A 14,426-nucleotide genomic window follows, 5' to 3' on the forward strand; every position below is an offset into this window, starting at 1 on the left:
TAGGAAATAGATGTCTGTTATTGGCCTGCACAAGGCCTGGCTCTTGTGCTTGGGCTCAGGGCACAAATCCAAGATGTGCAATGAATGTGCCCGCATGCAACCAAAGGTAATCTAGGGCCGTGAAGTAAAGCTGTATGTTGTTGAACAGTGAAAGAAGTTTGGAACCTCGCATAAGTTCTGCTCCATGGTGAGGGTGCGGAGCCATTCCCACGCTTGAGCCACTTTTGCGTCCGGTCTTCTTCACAGTCAAAGTCTCATCCAATTAGTCAAGGTCAAAATCGAAGAGGAAGCATAAGAAATAGAAGCGGGACTTAACTCAATTGTGCCTCTCTGTCTAAAGACAAGTTGGGAGGGTGACAAGCTGCCAATCGATTTCCATCATGATCCCAACTCGAGGAGCTGATTTCACAACTGGCCCTGTTGTGCCCCGAATTCCTGGGCCATCGACGACGCCACCGCAGGTTGAGGCTCTTAAGGAGGCCATGCTGCATTTGTTTGGCACTCTTCCCGCTCAACAGGGACCTCTAGTTGGGTTACCGCCAGCTGATCGCTGCTTAGCATTAGCTGCGATTGTGGAAAGGTCCCGCTATGACTTTATTTCAGTTCACCAGGTTCCTGTACGTTCCAACTCATACAAAAATTTGTTTTACCACAGAGCAGGGGTGGCTCCTCTATTTGAGTGGAGGAGCGTCGCCTTACCGGACAGAGCTGAAGAAAAAAAAATGGTTATGAAGTTTATTACCATTTTATGTTTCAGCAACCGACCCATGTTGAACTGAGTGACAGGGCGGGGCCAGAGCTGCCGAGTGTCTCTTTGGTCTGCTGTCTTGCGAAGGCTAGCCAAACATGCGCATTTTAAATTTCTCTTAGCCAGCTGTCTTAGACAGCTGGGTTAAAGAAAACAAGCACATGTCTCCAGTGCTCTTGGGAGCGCTGAGTGAATCCGCTCCAACCAATCCTCTCGCTGCTCTGATGCTGGTGAGAGCAGCGCCAGGATTGGTTAGTGGAGTTGGATGGGTCCCACGAAAGAAAGATGACCGGTGGAGGAGGACATTGCGTCGCGCCTAAAAGTAAGTGTTCTATTTATTTTTTTATATATTTTTTGCGTCGCCCCCTTCCCCCACAGCCCTTGGTAAATGGCAGCCGCCCCTGCCACAGAGTTTTCCTCAGAGGCTCCATCATTATTTTGGCTCCGATTCTGACCAGTGTTTGCCAGCAAATGACAGTGATGATGGGGACGAGTATGTATGTAACTTGCTCCTCAGGACAATTTATTTTATTGGCTGCCTGTAGAAAAGCTCTCCTGCTTTAAGCTTTTTTCGCATCATGACAAAGCCCTTCATGGCCAAGGCCTAGCATTCCTTCGGAAAGCTTTTCCCTTTTAGAAACCTTCATGTAACCCACACTGCTTCAGCACGAGGGCTGGTGTTACCCACATTCTGTAGATGCCCTTGGTGGGGTCCTGGAGCTTGCATCTAGTTGTTGATTGAATTCACTTCGCTTATCTTCCCCAGCAGAAGCCGCTAATCATCTTACTTAGCATAATTTACTCAAAATGTAGCTTTTCACTCCATATGTGGAACTGGATGCTGCTGTCTGTATTCCTTCTTGATGGGTAACTGTGCGTTGTATAAATAATAAGAATGAATAAAATCATCTATAAAATGTTTTTTAACCGTATGAGAAAACGGTACTCGCTGCCAGAAAGCACTACTGGTACAAATTCATCCATGAGTACTCAGCTGTTGCCCACAAGACCCAAGTCTGTGTATATATCATGGCAGCAGAGTGGCTCAGTGAGTTAAGTGCTGGTCACGGACATTTTGGCAAGTCCAGATCCTAACAATGCCCTCTCTCACCCCCTCCTTCAGAAGTCGGTGAGCTGCATTGTTTTGGTAATAGTAAAGCCCGCTATTAGACAGCACAGAGTGTTGTACAATATATAACTGCTTATTTCCATACAGGTGGTGATGATGTGTGCCTGCTATTGGCTTTGTCCATGTTTCATAATATTGGATTATGCAGAATGACCCTTTTAGCTGCCACTCACAAAAAGAGGAGCTAAACGGAATACCTCAGTGTATGGACATTTTAAAAAGTAACCTTGAAAGAAAAATTGTTGACTTTTCTGCAAAAATCCCTAAACCTTACACCAACGTGTTAGTCATTACAATGTTTCAATCTAAAATGCTTCTCTTTCCCAGTGTGTATTCTGATTATAATGTGTTGCACCTTGCGCATGTAGGTGTCCTTTCAAAATATTGTTTGTGTGTGAACTGAATAAAGTGTTATTTGTGTTATCTGTTGCCAAAGAGCTTCTTTGTGTATCTGGTGTTTGAGATTGTTCTTTTCAAAAACTCAGTATTTGCTAATCAGTCACAGTATTGTGAAGGGGCATTCTTAAACACATCATTTTGCTGCTGGTGTAAGTGGAATATTTGAATTGAAAATAATCTTTTTATTTAAAAAAAATAATCGTTTAACATGTATCTCTGGTATTGCGTTTAATTTTAGGTCACAAAGATTAAATTTTGACGTATCGTCTCCTAATGGAATCCTTCTCTTCAGGGAAGCTAGTAAAATGATTTGCACATATGGTGAGTCACTCTTTCACTAAGATCCTTATGTCTCCTGTTCTGTTTTTCTCTTATGTAGATGTTTGATGGAAAAAGTAGCTTGATGCTCTTTTAGATATAAGACTTTTTCAGTAGTAAGCCTACTGGCCGGGATTCATAAAGTCATAAATCACACCCACAGTTTTACAACCTTGCACGTGGACGGATGTGCGACTTTTTTTCCAGATAACGCCCACTGGCCGAAGTGGTCGGCATCTGAAGGGCACGACGTGCCCATACTTATTTATTTTTAGGAAACCAGTGTCCAGTTTCCCTACTTTTTGTGAAAAAATAACCATCCTTCAGCTGGAGTGTAAGGTAGGGAGTTTCCTGTGCTGTGAAATCGAGGGAGATGCAGACAGCTAAACAAAGTCTTCTTCTCAGTGTGCCTGCTTGCCTGAAAGAAATGTAAATGTGCACAACTGGTAAATCAGCAATTTAAAGGGGTGCTTGGAAGCTGATTAATGGCATCCTTGAAGCTGCCTGATTTATGTTTGAGTGGTATTGTAAGGGAGTTACCAGCTGAGTTGTGAAGTGTGTGCTTTTGAAGGACAATTTTAAAAAACAAAAAAAACTATGTACAGTCTGGGTCTTACTAAAATCTATATTTAGGACGCACTTTTTTATTTTAAATCTTTTTGCACATTTTTAGCACACTATATTATACTGTGTGTAATACTAGTTTAAAATAATGACTTGCATATTCACAGTGTTTTCTGTCATAGACTGGGAACTCGCAGCACTAAACATACACAAATCACAATTCTCCACCGCACCAACCGGGATTCACTTCTGTTGCTCTCTGGTTACAGACACAGACCTCTGCAGTACGTTAACTAATAGAGGTTTCATGATGTACAATAGTGCATTTCCTACTGAATAACCTAAGTTGCATTTATTTTTTGTTTAAGCAGTGCCTCATTTTATATGTAGTTACCTGAAGGTGAAAGACCGAAAAAAGTTACAGAATATTTTTTTGGTTTTTTTTTAGCCATGCCATTGACCCTGCCCCTAATCTCACTCACTCCGCCCCTCCTTGATCAAAACAAAAAAGTGCCTTCGTCACAAAAAGAAACATTGCTCACAGGGAACACAACCAACCCCACTCCTCACTGTGGCAGCATGGTACAAGGGGTTGGACTGGTGTGTCAAAATAGAGGAGCCCCTTTATATGGCGATAGGGTGTCCCCACAACCATCACAAGATCTGGGGCAAAAGGTGGGGTTTCTGTGGACTGAACTGTACGATAGGGCTGTATTTGACTCACCGTTCAATGTCGATATTTAAATGTGAGCGCTGTGTATGTTAATGTTCAGTTTTACAATAAAATGTAGATTTTCAACAGCCTGCTGAAAAGAAAATCTGGATTTTATTAAAGACACGGAGGCTAAGATTATGCAATCTCCTTTTATTGCCAGCTCACACAGCAGCAACAATTAGTGAGAACTTAGAACTTTCAAAACATTCTGAACATCTATATAGACTATTAACAAGCAGCCATCTTCCTTCTTTTATTCTGCGTTGCGAATGGTATAACTTTAATCCAGACAATGTCCTCATGAATAAGTGCAGGAGAGAAAGGATTCCATGACCAAGGCTCGTCACTCAGAAAGAAAGTAAATAAAACGTTAATCTACCCGGGCGGGTATTATTGGTGGGATAATCTTAGCCTCCGTGTCTTTAATAAAATCCAGATTTTCTTTTCAGCAGGCTGTGGAAAATCTACATTTTATGGCATGACACGGAGGCCAATATTATGCAAGTTCAAAGTGCATTTAATACATTATCAATTACATTAGACAATGGTGTAAAGTAGCAGCTTTTAAACATGTTTTCGTTAGACCAATCGGCTGCTCTTAAAATATCTTGTAAACTTCCTCCTAAGGTGAAAGCTTTTGAGGCTGAGGCACCTCTAAGTGAATGAGCCCCAAAAACAGATATGTCTACACCCCCTTCAGACATGACATCTTTCACCCATCTAGCCAAGGTATCGGGTGAGACAGCTTTGTGAGGTCTTTTGTGAGATATAAGAAGTTTGTGTGACATCGTTCCTCAAGTTAAGGGTTCTCTTTTCATATTCTTTCAAGCATTCCACCACACACAGTCTAGGATTAGCAGAGAAGTAAGGGTAGAAAATGGTTGAGGAAAGTGTTTTAGTTCTTCTTTTAATATAGAAGCAAACTCTTTCAGGTTGATAAGCTTTACTGGTGACATCTAAAGCTCTAACATCGGATGTACGTCTAAATGAAACGAGACAAGGGTTGTGAGTTTATAAGAGAGTTTTTTAAGTGACAAAAGGTGATTATCACCCCATTTGTCTAAAACTTGAAGGATCAGTTTAACATCCCAAAGAGAAGTGTACTTAGGTATCGGAGGTTTAAGGACCCTAATGCTTCTTATAATCCTCCTTGTCAAGGTATTCTGGCCAAAAGGGAGTCCGTCTATCAGGGAATGACCAGCAGAGATGGCTGATCTGTAGATATTTACTGTCCTATAGGATAAACCAGATTCGAATAATTCTGTTAGGTAATTGATTACGTAGACTACATCAGTTGAAATGGGATTGATATCCCGTTGAATACACCTGCAAATAAATTTTTTCCATGCCAGTCTATATGCCTTTCTTGTTCCAGAAGCCCAAGACTCAGATATGAGTCTAAAAGCATCTGGCGAAAGGCCAGGGATTTCCCACTGTCTCCGGAAATCTTCCATGCCACCAGAGTGAGGGAGCCTTCTTCTGTTAGGGGATGTATTTCCCCTCAAGGTCCCAGGAGTAGGGTTTTGAAGTGGGGAATTAGTAAAGGGAAGTCTATTGACATTTCTAGGATAACGGGGAACCATGCCTGAGATTTCCAAAGGGGGTTACCACTACTACTGTTTCCCTGAGTCTGCGTGTATGTAAGCGGAACCTGGGAAGCATGACAAATGGAGGGAAGGCATATGGTCTTAGACCTCTCCAGTCCTGTAGGAAAGCGTCTACCCCAGCTGCTTGAGGGTCTGGTTTCCAGCTGAAAAACTGTGTCAGCTGAATATTAAGCCTGTCTGCAAAGAGATCCATGTCGAAAGGGCCCCATATGTGATGTATGTGTAGGAATATCTCTCTGTTCAGTCTCCAATTGCTGGAGTCCTTGAAATTTCTGGAGAACCACTCGGCTACTCCATTGCTCAGTCCAGGAATGTGTTGTGCTACAACTGAGATTCCTTTGCTTAAACAGTAACCCCAAAAGTCCTTCGCTAGTTCCGCTAAGTCTTTGGAGTGTGGACCTCCCATCTTGCTCACATAGCGGACTGTGGAAATGTTGTCCATGTGAAGCATTACACAACATTTCATTCTTTCTTGAGTGAAGCTCCGGACTGCGACCAACGACCCCCTGTTGAAGATTTTCCGCATCTCGCTCCCCAACCCTCTAGGCTTGCATCTGAGTCTATCACTAATTCGGGTTCCTCCCCGAAGATTGCTCTTCCGTTCCAGGCTTGTGCGTTCTTGAGCCACCATTCCAATTCTTCCCTCGAGTCCTGATCTAAGGACAAGGTTTGAGAGTATGATTGATCTTTTCGAAGGCATCTCTTTTTTAGCCTTTCAAGGGCTCGATAATAGAGCGGTCCGGGGAATATGGCTTGGTTGGTGGAAGATAGGAGACCCAGGATCTTCGCTAAGTCTTTCAGAGTAAGGGACTTTGCTAATAATAGTTTCCTTATTTCCTTTCGTAGTTTTTTTAGTTTGTCTCTGGGTAGGCGAAGCTCTGTGCGGAGGGTGTCTACGACAAATCCCAGGAATTGTGTGTCTTGTGTTGGAGTTAGTGAGGATTTTTTTATGTTTATGACAAATCCTAATTTTTCTAATATCTCTATCACCTCTATCGTATGGAGGGATACAATGTCTTTGGATTGACCCATAATTAGGATGTCGTCTAGGTATATAATTAACCTTACACCCTTTGCCCTGAGCCATGCTACTACTGGTCTGAGTACCTTTGTGAAGCACCATGGTGCTGAAGATAGACCGAAAAGGAGACTGGAGAATTCCCACATTTTGTTTTGCCATGTAAAGCGAAGGTATTTTTGATGCGGGGGCCAGATGGGGATAGTAAGGTAGGCGTCCTAGTGGCATTAATGAAGTCTTTTTGCTGGGTAGTCTTGAGATTGTGTGTTCAGAAGGCTTCTCAACTGTCGATTAGGTATGTATTAGAGCTATTGCTGCTAGTGTTGGAAGGTACTTTTCTCTAATTTCTGAGGTTTGACTTCCTTTTTTGTGAGATCCCTACCGGTGCGGTCGCATTTTGAGCTACAGCCGCAGTGGGATACAGATTAGGAGTATTCTGCCCCCGGGGTTCCCCCGCTTTAAGCGTTCGACATTCGGGTAAGTTAAAATTTAATAATTTATTTTTCTATTAGCGCGTAAGCATGGGAGGCATGCGCGAGCGAGAATCAGTTCAGTCTCGAGCCGGTGAGAGCGCGCAAGGTCGTGTTAGAGAGAGCGACGCTCCAGCGTGATATTTGAATCCGGGCCTGAGTGCGGTGATATTTTCATTTAGGGGACAATCGTCAAGGGGGAAATTAAACGCGTTAGAAGGTAACGCGATGGTAAAGGAGAGAGCGCGGAGGATCGCGCTAGTGAGATTGAGGTCTCATGGGGTTAAAAATTCCGGTATAAATTATATATATTATATCCGGAGTAAATGTGGGGATCGGCGGTATTGAAGAGGGGGGGGTTAATGAGGTTAAATAAACATATTAGGTGGTAACGCGAGGGAAGTTGTGAAATACAGTAATCAGTAGAAGTAAAGGCAAACATTAAAATTGCATTCAGTAATACTGAAAAAAATTGTAATTACATTGGTGAGCCATAAGACTTAACCAACAAAAGATAATACAACAATATAATTGAAGTATAGATAATTTTAAAGTCTCGGTTAACAAGAGAAGAAGAAAAGGTTACTTATCTTGTGAGCAGAAGCAATAAAAGAAGAAAGATGGCTACTTGTTACTAGTCTATATAGATGTTCAGAATGTTCTGAAAGTTCTAAGTTCTCACTAATTGTTGCTGCTGTGTGAGCTGGCAATACAAGGAGATTACTTAATATTGGCCTCCGTGTCATGCCATGTTCAGTTTTACAATAAAATCAATCAAATTTAGCATGTTAAAAAAAACTTCCTTCGGATGTGTAGGCATCGCCAGTGACTGTCCGTCCTGCTGTTGGCTTAAGAAAACTTAGTAGGGTAACCATGTCATTGACTGTCATGCCAGTATCAGTCCTTCACTGTTAATGTGGTGCCTCTTTTGTCACTGTTGTACATAATACCTTGTTGTGGCCGATTGTTGCACACAAAAGTGCATTAGTTGTTTCACCACTCCTTGCACTCTATTAGCTAATTTAGCTAGCACCACATCACAGCATCGTTTTGATGCCCTGTCTTTCAGGTTTGTTTGACTGGTGACATGTCGTGTGCTATGGTTTATGTTCTCCCTTCTGTTCTTGTTCTGTTTGAGCTAGGAGTCCAATTATATTTATGTTTTTGCATACAGAAGGGCACGTGGTGCCTACTTCGGGAACTGTGCGCACGTAAATCCCCTCCTACTCAAGATCTGAGGTAATAGTTAAATGTGAGTCTACCTTGGCGATTTCACCTGTCTCATTTTACCCACATAGTAAAAAGTGTCCAAATATTCTTTGCTTCGTGCCCATATAAGTGTTTTGCCTTTGTGTTTCTCGTTAGTGCATATTTCCGGTACACGGAATCAAAAGTAATTTTACAAATGATGTTAAGATATGGTATTCACGGCAAAAGTCAGAATCCTATGAGGAAATAACATAGAATTTTGATCGATATTAAGGGTTCTCTTTACAAAGCCTTAGAAATGTTCTACCTTAGGATTACTACTGTGTTTATATCAAATCTTCAACGTTCATGTGAATCACAAAGGAACCGACTAGTGCTCATAGGTCTCTGCAACAGTTGTAGATTTCCTTGAGTACTAAAATACATATAATTTATGCACATATATTTGCCACTCATTTAAAATGTTGCTATGTGTAAAACATAGTGCAAATGTGCACTTGTAAATTTAACATACTTTTTATATAACCCAATAGGAAAAACCTTTTCCCCATGTAGACGAGCTTCACCTAATTTGATGAAAGACAGGGATGCTCCTCTAAGCTTCCATTCTAGAAATACAGTTGCTTGTGCTTTTGAAAGTCATACTTGTGTGTTTATTTTAAGGGTGGAAACTGCCTGCAAGGGCAACTTGCATACCCACACATAGGTGTTTGTGGGTGTTTGCAGGTGCTCTGGTACTGTTGGAGATAGGATCTCTATGGAGCAGTCACAAACCTAACCCTATATTTAAATCTGCCATTGCAGAGTTTCTGCATTTGGAAATGCTCCTTGTGCAGATAAAATTCCACCAATGCTGATTCTGTGAATAAGGATTATAAAATGTCTATAACATGGTTATTTTGCACATCTAAATTTAACATAGTTGTAAAATTTGATTTGTGAATCAGACCTTAAATTAACACGTGTGCGCTTTACGCTGATGACGCCTTGTTCTTCATGTCAGACCCTTGGGCCTCCGGGCCTCGTGTCCTCCAAATTCTCAGAATCTTTGGGGAGACCTCTGGGCCAACCCGTCCAAATCTACATTGTTTCCTATTCATGGCGAGCAGAGGAGTCAAGCCTGGGCTTCACAGCTGGTCATTACAAACACGGGCCTTTAAAACGCGGTATCCCAGCGATGCTTGGACACACAACATACCCCCGTTGCTCCCCGCCGTCCGGAATGAAACGACAATCTGGTCCCAACTACCCCTATCGTTGTACGGCAGGTCCGCAATTTTTAAAATGGTGTCTCTGCCGCGCTTACTCTGCAGGCTCCAGAACTACCCTTACCCTATCCCCCCGTCGTGGTTTCTCCAACTCAATGCACTACTGAATAGACTCCTCTGGCAAGGGGGTGCGATCCGTGTGGCGCTCGCAACATGTATACAGTTCACGTATTGTGGTGGTATCGCGGCGGCAGACGTCCTCACATACTACTGGGCCTCGCACCACCTGGTGATCAATGAGTGGTGGTATGGTTCCCAGACAGATCAGGCCTACGCCGTGGAGCGGTTAGCCATGGTGGGTACCCCGCTGCTCCATCTCCTATACAGTAGCTCTTCCCTGGAGGTGCTTTCCCCGGCTTGCCGGATAGTCATTCAGACATGGAGGCGGGTGGCTAGGTCCACAGGTTCGTGGGGTAGGTTGACCAGCGCCACTCCTCTCTGGCGGCGAACGTATCTTCGACCTGTCTCGTCACTTGTGGGATTTCGTAGGTGGGACGATATCGGTATATCCACGCTCTGGGACATTATGCAGGGGACCACTCTTAAATCCTTTCAAAGGCTACAGGCGGATTTTGACCTTCATAAATCGCTATTTACAGCTCCATCACGCACTGACCCCCCCTGATTCGGCAGCTAGAATCTCTACCGGAGTTCCACCCGCTGGGGGGTCGCCTACTGATGGGGGAGCTGGGGGCTCACAAAATCCAGCAAATCTACCAAACACTCACTACACAGTCTACTATTCACCAAGCCCTGGAGGTTTGGGAGGCGGACCTGCCAGCCCTTACGGACGACGACTGGGCCGAGGCGCTGGCTAGACCTCGGTACGCTGCTGTCTCTACAAGATATAGGCTAATCCAATTTAAATACCTCCATAAGGTCTACTACACTCGTCTCAGTCTTTGGAAAATGGGGGCAATCCAGTCCCCTATCTGTCTCCCCTGTGGTGCAGATGAGGGATCGTTCCTGCATACGGTGTGGATTTGCGGGGCACTGCAGCTCTTCTGGTCTGGTGTCTTGCTTGTTCTGGCATGAGATATCCCGTCGGACCCTAGATTGGCGCTATTACACAGCACAGAAGACATCGGGGGGAACAGGTATAAAAGACACCTTTTGTTTTTGGGTCTCACATTGGCTAAGTGGTACATAGCACAGCACTGGAAGGACACGTCCCCGCCCTGTATAACTAACTGGAAAAAGGCCCTGGATAGGTGCATGTCAGCCAGCAGAGATTATAGTGTTCTAGGCGAGGGGGTGTCCACAGAAGCATGGGAAGATTTGGTCTCGGTGGGCCAAGTACAGGGGTATAGATCTGCCTTCAATGTCGTCGACCGCCACCCGGGACCCTATTGAACGACTGGTGGTGAATGATTTACCTGTTTAATGTATCAATACTAAAAAGACGGGGCTGGAAATTCCTTTGGCTTTTACATGTAATGTTCCCGAAGTATGTATGGTGCGCACTAGGGGGGTGGGGGGATAGGTGTTTTTCCTGGTCTGATGTTCTGCAGACTATGGGGGAGGGTGTTATACAGTACCCAGAGATATTCTCTTATGCATTGCAGCTGTGCTTTGCTTGTTGGGCTCTGCCCCTCTGGTATGATGAAATTTCAATAAAATCTGTTGTTAAATTAACACGTGTGACTAGGGGCGCATACAAGTGTCATGTTAGCGAAGTTGGGGCGAGTAACGGGAGTTACTAACTAGGTGTAATTGTGAGTTTCACTGTAACAACTAGGTGCAGTGCATCTCACCCACCAGGGCATGTCCTGGGCTGAAATGTTGGTAGAAATGAAGAATAACGAGGAAAATCCGGACCTGAACCATTGGTTCCCTGTTAATTCAAATTTGTAAGGGGATCCCACACATAATACCCGCTATCGGTTGTGCCTTGCGGCAGTGTATCTACTATTACTCTGAATTGGTTGTATGGGTGTTTTGTGTTCGTTTTAGGGTTTTTCGATCTCATTTTTTCCATTTTGCAATTGGAAACAAATGCAAACATTATTTTAAATTTATACATTCTATAAGTGCATGTATGCTATATAGAAAAATCTAGCTCTGGATCAGAAGAAATTAATATTTGCACTGTAATCTTGTACCTGAAAGCAGTAGCATGCCTATACTGTTTCTTTGTCAAACAATTTAGCATTTTTCATTTGTTGCACTTGTACATCTTCTTTTATTGAAATTGTTTTGCTCTATGCCTTCGGGATGGAAAGGTGGTGAGTGTTTGTTCTCAAACTGCAAGCTGTGCTCTTCGGGTTTAAGAAACAACCCAGTCTTTTCCTTCTTCTAATATGCTTCCATTATTTAGCTGCTTTCTGTCAAGATTCACTTTGATGTAAGTTTTTAATTTTGCAGCTGCTTACAGCAGTTCTAGCAGTTATTGGTTGGGGTCAGAGATGGGGTCAGTCACCATAGTACAAAACAATTTCCTGTTATTGTAGTTCAGATAGCATTTGGGTTAAAGAAATATTTTAGCGTATTTTGCAATAGATTTAGACCTTCCTTCCTAAGAGCCTCTAGATTGTTTCCCTAATAAGAGCTTCATGCTTAGTTATTGAGTGCTCAATTTAAAAGGTAGTTGAGTTTTGTAGTCTTAAAATATCCTGTATGCACTAATGCTTTCTCTGGAGTTAGTGACTTCAGGGTGAAGAAAGATCATTGCCATTTTATATGATAATTATTTTTGAGAATATTGTCACATAGAGCATACTACATTTAGAAGGCATAATAATTAATTTGAGGCAGTGCTATATATAAGTTAGTAAGTAGGCATATTCATACATTGTTCTGGGAGAATTTAGCTGTATGTAGGCATTTGTGCACCGTGCTTGCATTCATAGGGAGAGATAACTGCATTCTAGCCTGAACTGGGTAACATCAATATACATTTCGTATAACAACTAGTGATCTTTAAGGTACTGCAATGGTCAAGTGGTCTCCTGAGTGAATCGCAAATGTTGTCTAATGTCGAGTAACCGTTTCTCGATACAGAGCGCTGCACAGAGACGTGCACCACGTTACCAAGCTTGTCTAAGGATGTGTAGTAGTATTGAAGGCCTTGTTTATATCCATGCAACCTCCATGGCTCTTTTTAGGTCCAAACTTTGACAATTGAATCAATCTGTTACATTTTTCTAGCCTGATCATTCTCTTTTGAAAGTATGCAGCCAGGGACCATGTTCAGTCATATGTGATTGCCTTATTGCATGAATTGTTGCACTGATGAAATTCTCAAGTGAGCCTGATTCAAAAAGATTTTGTGTTGACTAACACTTGTCACACTTCTGCATTCCATATGCGAGTCAGGAATACACCAGGGATTGAGTAGTTAGCCTTGACTACTTCAAGAGTAAGTTGCATCTACCAACAGCTAAGTCTTTGAATCGTGCTTAGTGATAATACCTGCATGAAAAGAAGATACCATGAACCCAGATGATTTCCCTATAATTAATTAATAACTTGGATTTAATCTAAGCCTTATGTATAAAAAGGGACTTGTCAGTAACAAACTGTACTAACTCTTCTTAAGATGCACCACTAGGGCTGTAATAGATAAACCACAACCCAGATCCCTTTTTTGGGTTTGTGGTCACAACCTAAGTAGAACTTGGATGACATTGTTTGCCACCATAAGCCTGACATGATCTTGAGTTGCTGCCATGATCACTGCATTATGTGCTTGAAGCATACGGTAATTCTTTGCCCGACAAAGATAGAACCATGACCCTTTTCAACTGCAGTGCTTGGAACCTATCTTAGATGAAAATATTGAAATTATTTTAGTGATCAGCACAAAGACCTGGCAGGCCCCTTTGGCAGCCTTTCTGAATTCAGTTAGTTTTACATGTGTCCCATAAATTAGCTCTGCTTTATATCATGATGAAGTAAGCAAACTATGTCTGTTAGTGTGGGGTCTGCTCTACACCTCCTGTGAGTAAAGAAGGGATCAGTTTGGAACTATCCCCCTCATCTAAGGCAACCTTCAAATGTAAAAATACCAAGTAAAGGTTGCCACAGCAAGATGGCAACAGTTCTTAATTGTTGAGCGAGTCGAAAGCTCACGTTGACAGTTCAGTTGAATGCCTGCTTGTTGTCTAGTAATATGAATGTCTCTTTTAACAATGCAATTTCACTGCTCTGCTTAGTAATAATTAAACTCAGTTTGTGCTGCCCCAAAGCTGATAAGCCATATAGCATTTTTTGTTTTTCAGGCCAACTTATTTATGATTCAATATTTTTAAATCTCATGTTTAGCCATTTCAGTCTTGCACCACTGATGCCCCCTCTTTTTTGTGGGTTTGAGCCTCACTTTGGTGACCAGTGATCAGCAGTGTATTCGTGAAAGAGCAAGCGACTGCTAGATTTTGAGTACAATTGTGTACCATCAGGCCTGGAAAAAAACAGTTATTTTCCTTGTAATCCAAAGAGTGGCAAACGCTGTCCTGAAACCAAGTTAATCATGGATTCATGAAGAAAGGAAGAAATTATAATTAAAACGAAGACCTATCCCACCTCCTCCAACCTTGCTAATTATAACTAATTTTATTGTTGGACGGGGAGAACTGTCAGTACAATCCACCTGTCTAGCATCCAGGATCGAGCGTAAGACACAGATTCTTCCTTTCACTGCTCGAATAACTTTCAAGCAGTCAACTGGAAAAGTAGAAAGCTCCTGCATGATATACTTGTCAACTAAAGTACTTATGGACCCAAATAGAAATGGCTTACCTAACCCCTAACTGTGGCAAGGAAAGCTGCATCTCTATTGAATAATTGTTTCAGTAATCCATAAAACATGTGTAATGGCTAAGTTAGAAGTACTTGTTTTACTATGGAGATTCTGACAGTGAGTGATAGCATAAACTCTTTTGATGCCCCAGTTGTACTTTCATTGATGTAGGTCAGACAGGATTCACTTAGTGTGGTTCAACCACTTTCCTACTCGCATCTTCCCCTATATGCTTCCTGGAAC

At 42.5% G+C, this 14,426-nt stretch overlaps 1 protein-coding gene across 1 annotated transcript in view; it reads left to right on the top strand.

Moving 5' to 3' along the window:
- The window catches only part of RANBP17 (RAN binding protein 17), a 1,191,453-nt gene that overhangs the window by 884,277 nt on the left and 292,750 nt on the right, over positions 1 to 14,426 (top strand). Inside the window, exon 22 of the mRNA XM_085617873.1 lies at positions 2,515 to 2,597. Within this exon, the coding sequence (XP_085473999.1) occupies positions 2,515 to 2,597 (83 nt within the window). The remainder of the gene's footprint in view (positions 1 to 2,514; positions 2,598 to 14,426) is intronic.

This window comes from Triturus cristatus, chromosome 7, assembly GCF_964204655.1.
Source record: "Triturus cristatus chromosome 7, aTriCri1.1, whole genome shotgun sequence".
Taxonomy (NCBI): Eukaryota; Metazoa; Chordata; class Amphibia; order Caudata; family Salamandridae; genus Triturus; species Triturus cristatus.